At 41.5% G+C, this 13,864-nt stretch overlaps 2 protein-coding genes across 2 annotated transcripts; one reads left to right on the plus strand and one right to left on the minus strand.

Moving 5' to 3' along the window:
• Positions 1–7,095: 7,095 nt before the first annotated feature.
• Positions 7,096–10,168, minus strand: si:dkey-238o13.4 (uncharacterized protein LOC560780 homolog). The gene is made up of 6 exons (XM_033968148.2): positions 10,045–10,168; positions 9,431–9,538; positions 9,105–9,244; positions 8,692–8,788; positions 7,907–8,031; positions 7,096–7,377 (listed from the first exon to the last, which is right to left on the minus strand). The coding sequence occupies exons 1-6, from the start codon at positions 10,127–10,129 to the stop codon at positions 7,201–7,203; spliced, it is 732 nt and encodes a 243-aa protein (XP_033824039.1). The 5' UTR covers positions 10,130–10,168; the 3' UTR covers positions 7,096–7,200.
• Positions 10,169–10,571: 403 nt separating this feature from the next.
• On the plus strand, positions 10,572–13,842 carry spata2l (spermatogenesis associated 2-like). Its single transcript, XM_033968598.2, has 4 exons — positions 10,572–10,715; positions 11,488–11,842; positions 12,161–12,454; positions 12,541–13,842. Exons 2-4 carry the CDS (start codon positions 11,504–11,506, stop codon positions 13,453–13,455), a joined length of 1,548 nt encoding a protein of 515 aa, XP_033824489.1. The 5' UTR covers positions 10,572–10,715; positions 11,488–11,503; the 3' UTR covers positions 13,456–13,842.
• The last annotated feature ends 22 nt before the right edge of the window (positions 13,843–13,864 follow it).

Consider the following 13,864-nt stretch of genomic DNA (forward strand, 5'->3'; position numbering starts at 1 on the left):
TGTCTGTTTCCAGTTCACTGAATGATGCCTACTGAGTTTCTTGGGTCTGTGGTCATAGGGTCAATGTTTTCAAAGACTTTAAAACTGTGACTCATTTTGATGCTCATTAACAACCCACACAGGCATATGGAGCTCTTTAGTCAGCTTTGTGATACAGGATAGAGAAAGATCAGAACAAAAATGTGGACAAAAACAGTATTTGATAATATTCACCTTTTGAAAACTATTCAGCCTCTAAATAGAGGTGTTAAATTGTATCAGTGGGATCTTTGGTATAATAGTGTCACTGAAATCTGATTCTTCCCTGCAGTGCTCTGCCTCTGGTTTAAGCTCTGGATCAAACTGTTAGATACATTTTTAACAATAACAGATGTACAGAACTCTCAGCAAAGTTAAACCATTATAAAAAATGAATATTTTGAAGGGACAGTAAGTGAAAATTGTTATAGTAAGCGGGATAGAACTTTGTTTTTGTGGGCTCCATGAGCTCCCTGTGTGCAGGTCCTTGCTCCCAACCAAACAAAAGCCAGTTTTCTTTCCTAATTAGAGTGAAATGAGTCATCTTCTGGGGCACCCACTGTCTGGTTATGTCAGCTGGTTGGTCTCTTTATAAAATATGTAAAGGAAAGTTGGGTCAATTCTAATTTGTTCTAATTGAGCCATTGGACAAACAAAAATAAGACCCTATAGCCAGTCCCTTAATTACATACCAAACTGTGATGAAGTCTAGCTTGCACATGGATGAGAAAACAAAGAGTCCACTGATGGAACGTTAGGACAGCCCCCAAAACAGTATGTACCGGTAGTTTATTTAAGGGACCTCAAATAACGCATTTAACTGTAGAGGCTTACAGTTAAAGGGCAGGACTTTGAGGTTGTGCTTCAGAGCAATAAAAAATTGTTAAATCATCACATTTACTTACAAACCTCAGTGGAATAGCAACTTATGTATTCTTCATTATAATGGAATAACTATACTATTTCAACTTCAGATTGAAACAAACATTTTTTTTTCATAACTATATTTAAATTAAAATATAAATAAGCAACATTTCATTAAATCAACTATGCAATTATCTAACCTGCAAACTCATGTTGATGATGTTTGAAGCGCTAAGAAATAAATATAAATTCTAAAATGCATTGAAGAGCTGATCCTAGGTATTTTCAGTAGTGCAGATCATATTATCTATTTGTCATTTAAACATTGTCATTTAAACTAATTTAATTCACAAATTTGCATGCAAGTGCAATGAGTTTGCAATATTTTTTTAATGATAAGGTTTAAAAATTCTTTAATGACAAAGTTTTAAAATTCAAAATGCCATCAATTCCACAGCACAAATAACAACCCTGCAGCTACCACGACACTTTGAGCTGAGTCACTTTGCACCTGTAACTGACAAAACTGTCAGATTGTTACCAGTTCATCTACATGCTGCCTCGATGTGTCACCCACTAGATTTCTAAAGTCTGTGCTCAACAGTTCACTGTCTCCACTTGCTTGCATAGTTAACTTGTCACTCTGGAACATCCCCAAAAGCCTTGAAAAGTGCGGTTATGAAGAAGAGCAGTCTTGATGCCACGGTACCGAACAATTATCAACCCATCTCAAATCTGCAGTTTTTACTTCGAAAGTTCTTGAAAAAGTAGTTTACCAACAGCTTATCAACTTTCTCCAAATTAACTAGTCCTTTGATATTTCCCACTCACGTTTTAGATCCAACCACAGCACTGAGACTGCTCTTATCAAGGTGGCAAATGACATCTGCCTGAACACTGATGCAGGCATAGTCTCAGTCTTGATCCTGTTAGATCTAAGTGCTGTTTTTCAGTTCAATTTAATACATTTTTGTAAAGCCCAAAATCACAACAGCAGTTGCCTCTTTGGGCTGAACATGAGGATTTATTTACCCAACAACATCCATCCATTCATTTTCTTATCTGGAACCGGGTTGCGGGGGCAGCAGTCTAAGCAGGGGCTCTCAGATGTCCCACACCTCCAGCTCCTCCGGTGGGACACCAAGGTGTTCCCAGGCCAGCAGAGAGACATAGTCCCTCCCACGTGTCCTGGGTCTTCCCCGGGGCCTCCTCCCGGTGGGATATGCCCAGAACACCTCCCTAGGGAGGCGTCCAGGAGGTATCATGAGCAAATGCTCGAGCCACCTCACCTGGCTCCTTTCGACGTGTAGGAGTAGCGGCTCTACTCCAAGCTCCTCCCGTGTGACTGAGCTCCTCACCCTATCTCAAATGGAGCGCCCAGCCACCTTGCGGAGGAAGCCCATTTCAGCCGCTTGTATCTGCAACCTTGTCCTTTTGATCATTACCCAAAGCTCATGACCATAGGTGAAGGTAGGAACGTACAACGACTGCATCACTGCAGACGCTGCACTGACCCGCCTGTCAATCTCACACTGCATCCGTCCCTCACTCGTGAACAAGACCCCGAGATACTTGAACTCCTCCACTTGAGGCAAAGACTCCTCACCCACCCAAAGAGGGCAAGCCCCATTTTTCCGGTCGAGAACCATGGCCTCAGATTTAGAGGAACTGATTTTTATCCCAGTTGCTTCACACTTGGCTGCAAACCGCCCCAGTGCCTGCTGCAGGTCCTGGCTCAAAGAAGCCATCAGGACAACATCATCCACAAACAGCAGCAGTGAGATCCTGTGGTTCGCGAACTAGACCCCCTCCGGCCCCTGACTGCGCCTAGAAATTCTGTCCATAAAAACAGTGAAGAGAACCGGTGACAAAGGGCAGCCCTGGAGGAGTCCAACATGCCCCGGGAACAGGTCTGACTTACTGCCAGCAATGCGAACACAGTTTCTGCTCCAGTCATGCAGAGACCGGACAGCCCTTAGCAAAGAGCCCTGGACCTCATACTCTCGGAGCACCCTCCAAAGGACACCATGAGGGACATGGTCTAATGCCTTCTCCAGATCCACAAAGCACATGTGGACTGGTTGGACAAACTCCCATGCACCCCCGAGCACCCGATGGAGAGTATAGAGCTGGCCCAGTGTTCCGCAACTAGGACAAAAACTGCACTGCTCTTCCTGAATTCGAGGTTCAACTATCAGTCAGATTCTCCTCTGCGGTACCCTGGAATAGACCTTACCGAAAAGGCTGAGGAGTGTGATTCCATTGTAATTGGAACATCCCCCTTCTTATAAAGAGGGACCTCTGCCAGTCCAGAGGTACCGTCCCCGACCGCCACGCAATGTGGCAGAGCTGTGTCAGCCAAGACAGCACCACAACATCCAGAGACATAAGGTACTCGGGACGGATCTCGTCCACCCTCAGGGCCTTGCCACTGAGGAGCTTGCCAACCACCTTGGTGACTTCAGCCAGGGTGATGGACAAGTCCGCTTCCAGGTCCCCAGTCTCTGCTTCCTCCTCGGGAGACGTGACGGTGGGATTGAGGAGATCCTCAAAGCATTTCTGTCCAGCTTCCTCCTCCACCAGCGGATCCAATTCACCACCTGGTGGCAATCGGCTGACAGCTCTACCCCTCCTCACCCGAGTGTCCAAGACATGCGGCCGGAGATCAGATGACATGACAACAAAGTCGATCATTGACCTCCAACCTAGGGCGTCCTGGTGCCACGTGCCCTGATGGACACCCTTGTGCTCGAACATGGTGTTCCTTAAGGTCAAACTGTGGCTAGCACAGAAGTCCAATAACAGAACACCACTGGGTTCAGATCAGGGAGGCCGTTCTTCCCAATCACGTCCCTCCAAGAGTCCATGGTCAGTGCATTGTATAGTACCCCTCCCAGGGACTCTAAGAAGGCCGGGTAGTCTGCACTGCTGTTTGGCCCGTAGGCCGTCACAACAGTGAGACCGGAAGATGCAGGGACAGGGCCTGAGGGCTGCCCCTCTGATAGGTAGGTCCATTGTCAGCAGCTGATAAGTCATTTGTGACATTAAGTAGTGCAGTTTCTGTACTGTGGTGAGCTCTGAATCCCTATAGAAAAACTTCAAATAAATTATTTGAAAGCAAGAAGCAGTTTAATCACTGCATATATGAAAGAATGGGGGATATAGCCATTTTCTAAAGAGGTGTTTATTATATTAAGGATATGATCTATAATTAGAGTAATGATTTCTTTGAGGAGTCTGGATGGTATAGGTTCTAACATACAAGTTGATGTTTTTGAGGACAAAGGCTGAAGTTATCTCTGCTTGGTCAACAGCAGTAAACCTCTCTAGTATCACTGTTGGATTTATGTGGTACACTAGTTTTGGAGCCTGGGCTTGCTCAGTACTAACTGTAGGAGGTCATTTTGTTTAATTTATCTCAAATGGTTGTGATTTTGTTGTTAAAAAGCAGGAATTGAGGGTTAAACTGCACTGTGGCAGTTTGTCAGCCTGGCTACAGTGCTCAACAAAAACCTGCTGTTGTTTTTGTTCACTTCTATTAAATCTGAATAATATCTGGTTTGGGCCTTCCACGGAGCCTTCTTACAAGTCAACAGACAGATTTTCCATGGCTTTAAAGATTGCTCAGTGTGGGACTGGCACCATGGCCTCTAATTTTCTGACCTTTTGTTTGAGTGAGCGCAGTTCTTCATTGTACCATGGGGCGGGAGGTCTGGGTCTAAAAGTCTTCTGTTTTAAGGGAGCTACAGTATCAAGAGCGGTTTTCAGGGAGTGCATTGAACTGTCAACAAACTGATCACTTGGACTAAAGCTGTTTTCAGCAGGGTCACGTGGGATGTCCCTAAATATTGACTCTATTATTTCATTGAATTTTAAAATACATTTTTCAGATATTGTTCTTTTCATTATAGTTTTATTCTGTGGAGCAGGGTAATCTTTAAGGATAAACTGAAAGATAATTATAAAATGGTCAAATATGGGATTTTGAGGGAGGACATTTAGGTCACTGATCTCTACACCATATGTTAGAACAAGATCCAGGGTGTGCTTGTGACTGTGGGTTGGTTTATTCACATTCTGGGTAAAACCAAAACCATCTAGTAGGGTACTGAAGTCATTACCAAGACAGTCACTGCAATTGTCAATGTGTATGTTAAAATCTCCAACTATTACAGTCCTTTTCCCAAGCTAACACTTGGCTTGATATAAAATCAGAGAACTCAATCAAAAACTCTGAATGGGGAGGTCGGTAGATTATTATGAATAAAACAGCCTTTTGGTTTCTCCAGTGATTGACAGTAAAAGGCTTTCAAATTAGCTAATTGTACTGTTAGTTTTAGGACTAAGTACCAGTAGTAAACTGGATTGTGAAATGACAAACAATTATATGCAAGTATAAACACTGTGGGAATGTCCTGCCATCAAACCACTCAGGAAGGAGGTGGGTTTTGTGTTCCTGAGATTAATGTGCTTTGGTCCGAAATGTGCATATCAACCCAAAAACAAAAACAAAAGACCTTGTGAAAATGTTGGCCGGAACTTGTAATATCGTGTCATTATCCACAGTGAAATGAGTACTGTACCAACATGGGCTGAAAGGACACTCTGCCAGGAAGAAGCCATTACTCCAAAAGAAACATGAAAAAGCCATATTACAGTTTGCAAATTCACACAGGAACAAAGACCTTAATGTTTGGGGACACGTCCTGTGGTCTGACAAAACAAAAATTAAACTGTTTGGCCATAATGAGCATTGTTACGTTTGGAGGAAAAAGGGTGAAAATTGCGAGCCTGAGAACACTATTGCAACTGTGAAATATGGGTGTGGCATCATGTTGAGGGGTTGTTTTGCTACAGGAGGGACTGCTGCACTTCAAAATATATGACATCATGAAGAAAGGACATTATGTGGAAATACTGAAGCAACATCTCAAGACATCAGTCAGGATGTCAAAGCCTGGGGACATGAGTCTTCAAAACAGACATTGGCCCGAAGCATACTACCAAACCGGTTACAAAGTGGCTTAAGGATAACAAAGTCAAACTTTTGGAGTGGCCATCACAAAACTCTGATCTCAATCCTATTGAAAATGTATGGGCAGATCTGAAAAAGCATGTGTGAGCAAGGCAGCCGACAAACTTGGCTCAGCTACACTAGTTCTGTCAGGAGGAATTGGACAAAATTCCTGCCAACTCTTGTGAAAAGCTTGTGGAAGGATATCCAAAATGTTTGACCCAAATCATACAGTTTAAAGGCAGTGGTACAGAATACTAGTGAAATGTATGTAAACTCCTGACTTTGAAGAAAGTAATGAAAAATTGTCTCGGCATTTAGCAAATAGAAATAATTTTGATAATTCTAATTGGCCTAAAACAAAAAAGTTTAGTCTAATTTCATGTCAGAAAGTGAGAAAAAAAAGCTTATCTTTTTATATAGTGTATGTAAACTTCTGGTTTCATCTGTAAGTCCTGTTCTCAGGTCTCTGCACTGGCTTCTTGTGGCTCACAGAAAATAACTTTTGATTCCGAGTCAGGACTAAACATGGGTAATCAGCATTTTAGTCTTATGCAGCTACAACCTGAAAATGTGAGACACACATTTTCAGCCTCTACTTTGGTTCTGTTTAGCTGTGTATATGACTAAAAAGTTTTATTCGCGGTTTTAAAGTGCTGAATTACTTTGCATGCAAATTGTGCTATACAAATAAACTTGCCCTGCTTTACCTACTAGCATATTGCAGGTATTTGGCTCGCCATTGGAAAATAAGGTGGATGACTACACAAAATGTAAGCATTTAATTTAAACACATCAGATACAAAATACAAGGACACAAAATGGTAACAATAACACAGGTTGCAGAATTTATAAAATGGCTAAAACATCAGGCGGCTGACATAACAGTGCAAAGTTAGGGTTCAAAGTTCACAGTGGATAGGTCTGTGTAAAGCAGAGTGCAGGACATATTATATACCAGGGGTGTCCAAACTATGGCCCCGGGGCTAAAAGCGACTCTCAGACCAATTTTTATTGGCCCACAGGCTTCCACCTGATCTGGCCCAATTTACTAAAAGGACTACTTTTTACTGCAAACTTTAGAAAATTCTGCCTTCATAAACGACATAACAAACATTTTGATTTGATACAGGTCTAAAATAAATGCCTTATTCCTTCCAAACCTTGTTAAAGGTGTGAGGCTCAGTCAAATGCAACATTTTCATGATTCACTTCATTATCCTGTAATCTGTGGCCCTTTGCTCCATTTAAGTTTCAATATGTGGCCCTTGGTGGAAAAAAGTTTGGACACCACTGTTATATATCTAAACATGTTGGTCCAAGAGAACAGTTTTTAAATCCGCAGGGCAGTTGAAGTTGAAGACAGAGTGAGAAGTGCTGCGTCGTTCCACTAGAGCAGCCACTGCCTGCCCAAGCTCCAGATGATTCAGGAACCCAGGGGCCAAACGCTCAGAGGTTGCAACGCCGGTATCAATCCTCACCTGCAACAACAAGCAGATGGGTGGTCTTCAGATGTGATGATGCCATACTCCTAGATCAGGGGGGGTAGAGCCTGAGTTTATTTTTTGTTTGCTAGATTCTGTATAAGTCCATTCATAGTTCTGCCTTCTGTGAGAATCTACAATGCAAGTAACCATGGAAATAAACAAAAAAAGGAAATGAAAAAGTGTGTCAAAACTTTTGACTGGTAATGTATCTAAAAGGTAAATTCACAGATTATTATTGAACCTGATTATTTGTTTTTTAGTCAGTATACCCTAGAACTCACTGTATTACAATAAAAGACTGCTCCCCATCTGCATTAAATATTATTGGACAGAAGAGATGAAGCAACAGATTTCACAGTCAGCTGTATTTACAGTAACATGCGGTAAAATAAAAGAGGTACATGTACAGTACATGTATAGTATGGTTAGTGGTTCAATCTCTTGTACAAGCATGTAGTCACACAAAAGAACTCTGAGGTTATCTGTACTTGATATACTCTTAATAATGCACTGATTGGCCCACCTGAGTGAGTTTGCAGGCCACATCAGGGTACTCCTCTCTGAGCACTTGGCAGAAGGCAAGACTGCTTGCTGCCCCCACTGTGAGAAACCCAGTACCAGGCATCAGCAGCTTCTCCCCAGCCCCACCTAAGACAAAAATTGAATATAACAACATTTGCACATAGGTTCATTTTTGCTTTGAGGTATGCAATGTGTTGTCAACTGTAAATCTTCTGTACACTGCATTTTCTAATAATCTTCTGTCATTTGAGGCCCAATTCGAGATCAATTTTAAAGGAACAGTATCTAAGATTTTGATTTGAAATTCCATAGATGTGGCCTAATTTGGTCCTCAGTTTTCATTCTGAGTGCAGGCTACGTTCTATTCCTTTAAGTCTAGTTGTTTCCTCATTTATTTTCTTGGGTAGCATTACATTGCTGTATCGGTCTGAAGTTCGGTTATATTTCAACTTAGAATACAGACAATATAGTATTGCAGTTAATCTTTTCTGTGGGGATCTTTTTTTTTTTTCCTTTTCCTGAGTTAAGCAATTAATCCCAGGTACCTGTGACAGTATATTTTTTATTGGGTAGTTCCAATCAGAAGAGAGGGATTACAACCAATTAATTTGTCCATTTTAATGTGACACATTGTGCAAACCATGCATCAGTGGTGCTGAGTGATTGTTTGATAGTAAAACACAGATGGAGATCACTGGGAACAGCTGAGAGACTAGACAAAGATTCTCTGTAATGATTATACAGAGAACTCACGTTTGGACAAAGGATGAGTGTTGAGTGACTTACCTGTAATAAAGGTGTAAGTGCAGTCGGGGTCATCCCTCACCAGTGGATAGAAAGCCTTCCATGAGACAAATGTGCTATACAGTAAGCAGTCAATAACCTGAAACAGAGAAGTCATCAGACCAAATGATAATAAAATGTAATATCAGCATATATTCTCTCACCTAGTCCTTTTATACTTTTAGGGCACATTGAGCCTAGGGGCCTCATGCACCAAAGTATTATGACTGTGTGCACACCAGGATGGATGGCTGGTAACAGGGTATTAAGAAATTCCAACAGCAGCATGTGCTTTTATTAAAGAAATACGCACAGCTTGTGGTTTTATTTTTCTTCTTTCTTCTTTTAAAAGCCCAAATATGCATACAGTGTAGAATGTATAGTGTAGAGCCCCTTCACTAAACCAGAGCACTCACCCAGTGTAGGTCTTTCAGAGTCTGTGTATGAGGGGGGCCTCCCTGCCACCAGCTGAAGCCCATAGATGACACCACATCAGTCACCTTTCCCACAGACTTAAGCAGTTCCTGTTTCACCTGCTCTGCCCCATCCTCAGACCCTGGAAAAAACACTGCATTAAAGAATATTTAAACACACTACAATTAAATGTTAAATTATTCTAAAGCAGGCCATGCATTTTGCATATTTATTTATTACTAGGCTTGCGTGAAACTGCCCACCAGCATGCTTGTCTGTGCATGTGCTCATGGATGGACAAGTAGATGTCTAGGAAAACCACACTTACCCACATTGCCAACTATAGTGGTGAGATTATCCTTTGTATTGGGAGAGACAAATGAGCACAGTCTGTCAAGCCGACTACTGTCTCTGGAGATCACTGCGACTTTAAAACCTGCACACAGATACATACAAGCCCACTGATCCCTCTGGCATGTAAAACAACAAGACTAATGGGCCTACATTAATCTGTTTATTAAGGTCATAAGAGGAAGAAGCGTGACACAACAGCAGATGGTAACACAAGACAGTTCAAGAGAAGTCCATTGACCGCTAGTACATTGAAAGACTATTGTAGTCTTGATGCATTAAAGGTAACCATACCACTAGCAATGAGAAAGAACACTTGATTACATAAACCCTGTTAAAGAAATTACACAGGAATGCGCAAGCATTAAAATACAGCTATTTTACAATGGGGCTTTGTAGTTTAGTACACAATGTCAAATGGTTTGCAATGTTATTTATTTGGTTTCCAAAATGAATTAAAGATATGACAAATTGTGACTAGATTTCTCTGATATGCTGATTTGCACCAATGATTGACTTATATTTCACACACAAATAAATATCGACAAATCTCAAAGTGGCAACAGGTGTATTGTCCAGTAGGATACTTACCTTTGTCCAGCAGCGCTTTGACCACGCCAGAGCCCACAGTGCCCGCTCCCCCCAGCACTAGCACCACGCGATCTGAGTTGGACATGCTGCTGACCCGGTACCCTCAGAGGACTGGAGAGGACTGGAGAGGACTGCTGGAGGAGAGGCGCGCTGCTGATGGAGCGGGCATCCTTCACAGCTTTAATAAGAGAGAGTGGAAGGCGGGGCCGCACTCTGCACTATGTCACCAAGCCTCGCCTCATTTCAGCCTGATGCTTCTCACACTTCAGAGCACCGTAGTGGTAAGGGACAGGTTTCATGGAAGTGAAGATTATTAAGATCCGTGGTTTCAGTACCTCAAAAACAGTTTTGAGATTTTTTTGTAGACTTTGCAATAGTTTCATTAGCTTTTTGAAATGGAATAACCAATTCCATTCAGTATTGCTTTTGGGGGGAAAACATAAATATTTGTTGTAATAGTTGTATGTATTTTATTTTATTATTTTTTACAAACTTGCCCAGATACAGAAACCAAACTGTCTTGATAGGTCCGTGTCACGTCACGTGACAATGTTTAGGTCGCAGAGCGGAACAAGCCGCTAGCAGCTAACACGGTGTGTGCGGCAGACAGGGAGCACCGCGGACTTATGTACCTGATTTTAGTGACGATTTGATACACGGTAGTTTAAACGGTAAGCTTCAGTTTTGATCGATCACCATCATGTTATTTTGAAATAAAAAAAATAGAGGGCCTACCTACACCATCAGGCATGTAGCAGAGGCTGCTCACTTTTCTCCTATTGTGAGTGAAATTGTTAAAATATCACATTTTCCTTCCGAAAAAAGGAGAGACACTGAGGTATTGTCCTCAAAGCATAGCCATCGTAATCCAATCAATTTATTCATAGCACAAGTTAACCTTACATACGACTCTTAACTTCAGGCCGAAGTTTACTTTCTCTTTGGATATGTCACTTCCTGGAGTGTTAAGAGTCAGACTACTAAAAGATCCAAATTGTTACAGTCGTAAAGTATTTATTTTCTTGAAACCTAAAAACATTATATTGTTTTGTAACTATCTATATACAGTTCGGCCTATATAAAAAGAAGGAAGGCCTATATTTACAACACCTGTTCTGTTCTGGCAAAACACGCTGATCAACATTCACTACAATCTTCTCATGTCAGCACCCTGGGCTAGGTAAATACATACACACTTTGGGCACATTGGTCATTTTTTTTTAACTCTAAAAAGTATTGCTCACCTGGACCTGAGGTACTTTACTGCAGGTTCCTGCTCTTCATGTTTATGTTTAGACCCATAATAGATTATAGGCCAAGGCATCAGTGCTTGGGATGGACATATTTTTATGAAAGATTTGTGTGTTTGTTTGTGTACTAACTGGTAAGACCCACTCAAAAATCATAACATGTTTTTGATTTTTTTTTTTTTTTTTTTGGCAGCTCAACCGAGATAACCATGACTGGACAGAGAACCATAGATCTTGTGGCCGCTTACAATCATTTTCTGGAAAAACAAATCGTTGACCAGGGGTCCAGTCTGCCATGCAGAGACGTGACCCTCTGCAATGAGGTGGATGAGCTGCTTAAGAGTGAAGAATTTACTGATGCACATTGTCTGGGTTTGGATACTTTGAACATCATACTAGAGTCTCTGCAAGCAGAAGTGACTGACAGTAGGCGACCAACAAAAGTCAGAGCAGGGCTAAAAGGCCTGGCCAAAGCATTTGAGGTGCTTGAACAAGCAGCACTCAACCTGCACCTGGGTCCATGGAGGGAAGAGTACAAAATTGTCAAAGTCGGTTTAAATTTTAAATGTGTTTTTGGGTTAACTTTAATGAAAGTTATGTTTATTCTGTCAGACATTTGTTTCCCTTCTTTTGCTAGTTTTGTCTATTTCATGTATTATTATCACAAAAGAAAATTTACTGAAAACTCTTAGAAACTTGTGTAAAGTTTACAGACTCTTTTGTGATTAAACTTACCTGGATGACTGAGGAACTACACAGATATCCTGTAGAATTAGTTTGTCAGAAGCATAACTTCACCATGATGATGTTGTGAAAGATGGTTTTAGAGTTCTGTCCCTCTCCTTTCATATTTTGTCTCTCCCCAGATGTATTCGGGTATATTTACCCACTGCATCAAGCCAGTGTTCTCCACACAGCAAATAGAGCTCCTCTTCGGCCTGCTGGGTTATAGGCTGTGCTTGTCACGACGGGAACAGCTCCACCTTCAGCCTCAAAAAGTCAGTTCAGCCAGGGTTGATGAGCTGCTGCGCTTGTCCTGTGCCTTCTTTGTGGCTCGTTGTGAGTGTCGCCTCCTTCTGGCTGTACTGGGAAAGTATGCTGGTCAGGCTCAATGTGAGCTCAGCATTGTGAGAGAGAGGCAAAGAGGACACAGCCTTCAGGTAATTAATGTATACACAAAAGTTAATTTGCATTGTTGTTGCTATTACTTCAAGAAATTTTCAAACCTAGTTTTTTTGTCATTTAGATTGCCCTTGACAGCACTATGAGGCTTCTAGATGTCAAGCAGCCTCTACAAGAGTTGCCTGAAGAAAGTGACATGGATCTGTACACAGATGAGCTGGAAGGAGAGCGCCTCAGAGAAACGCCTGTCGATGAATCCCCTCGCTCTTTAACTTGGATGCCTGATAAAAGTGCCAATGGCATGTTAAAGGAGTCTGTATACATCTCTACTTACCATCTCAAGCAGCCCTCTGCTGACTTGCATGCCAATGACTTCTTGCCTACCTCCCAGCGTGCCAGCCATTTCTATAGAGACACCTCTGGAGACAAGATGGAGGCGTTACCTGGTAGTCTTGAAGAAAAGACTGATCATGAGGTTCTAAGCATGCTGACTTGTACTTGTCTCGAAGTGAAGCGCTTAATTCTTTATAAATGCAAAGAATGCCAAACCTACCACCATGTTAACTGTCCCAAATTTCAGCCGTGCTTCAAAAATCACACAGTAGATTTAGTTGAGGAAATACCTGAGCAGCTCACACCAATTCGAGCAACAGCTTCGCAACGTAGAGGAAGTATATCACCAACTCTGAACAACTGCAGTGACACATTTTCCTCGTTAGCTTTGCATAATCAATCTGAATCTGCTATATCGTTTATCAGTCCTTTAGCTCTGCATAGGTGTTGTGAGATCGTCAACCAGGATCCCCAGATCTTGTGTTTTAGGTGCCAGGTCTTTCACACTGACTATTGCAATGAAGCAAAGATCTGTCTCAATTCCCATGAGGCTAAAAAGTTGGGTTTGTGTTCTGTCGGTAGATGTAGTCAAAAGGTCCACATGTTATGCAAATACTGTGGAAATGAATACTGCAAAGACTGCTGGTACAAATCACCTCTTTACTGTGAATGCGGTAAAAATTTTGACTTTTCATCTTCTGTCTAGAAAGTCAAATTTAAATTGAGACTTTACAAATAATGAGGCTAACAAAGTGCCTTAAATCTGCCAGTATACAGAAGCAAGTCTGCTCACACCTCACCAAAGCATTCTGAGCACAAGAAAATAGCTAGCATTCATGATCAATACAATTCTGACCTTGACAATCTTTCTTTCACCCCCATTTATGAACAAATCAAACACATGAGTACAAAATATGTAAGTTCTTGTTAGTTGACTCTCCAAGTTTGTCTATAAATGTAGTTAAATGCGTATCTATGCTGTACTAAATCTTAACACTGCCATGTCATGACACTTAATGCTGTATTTTTATGTTTTACACTTCCACTGTATGTGCCAACTAAATATGCACCTTAATTAAACTTTTCAAATAGGTCAGTGGTCAATGTCTTTTTTT

Source organism: Periophthalmus magnuspinnatus, chromosome 6 (assembly GCF_009829125.3).
Source record: "Periophthalmus magnuspinnatus isolate fPerMag1 chromosome 6, fPerMag1.2.pri, whole genome shotgun sequence".
Taxonomy (NCBI): Eukaryota; Metazoa; Chordata; class Actinopteri; order Gobiiformes; family Gobiidae; genus Periophthalmus; species Periophthalmus magnuspinnatus.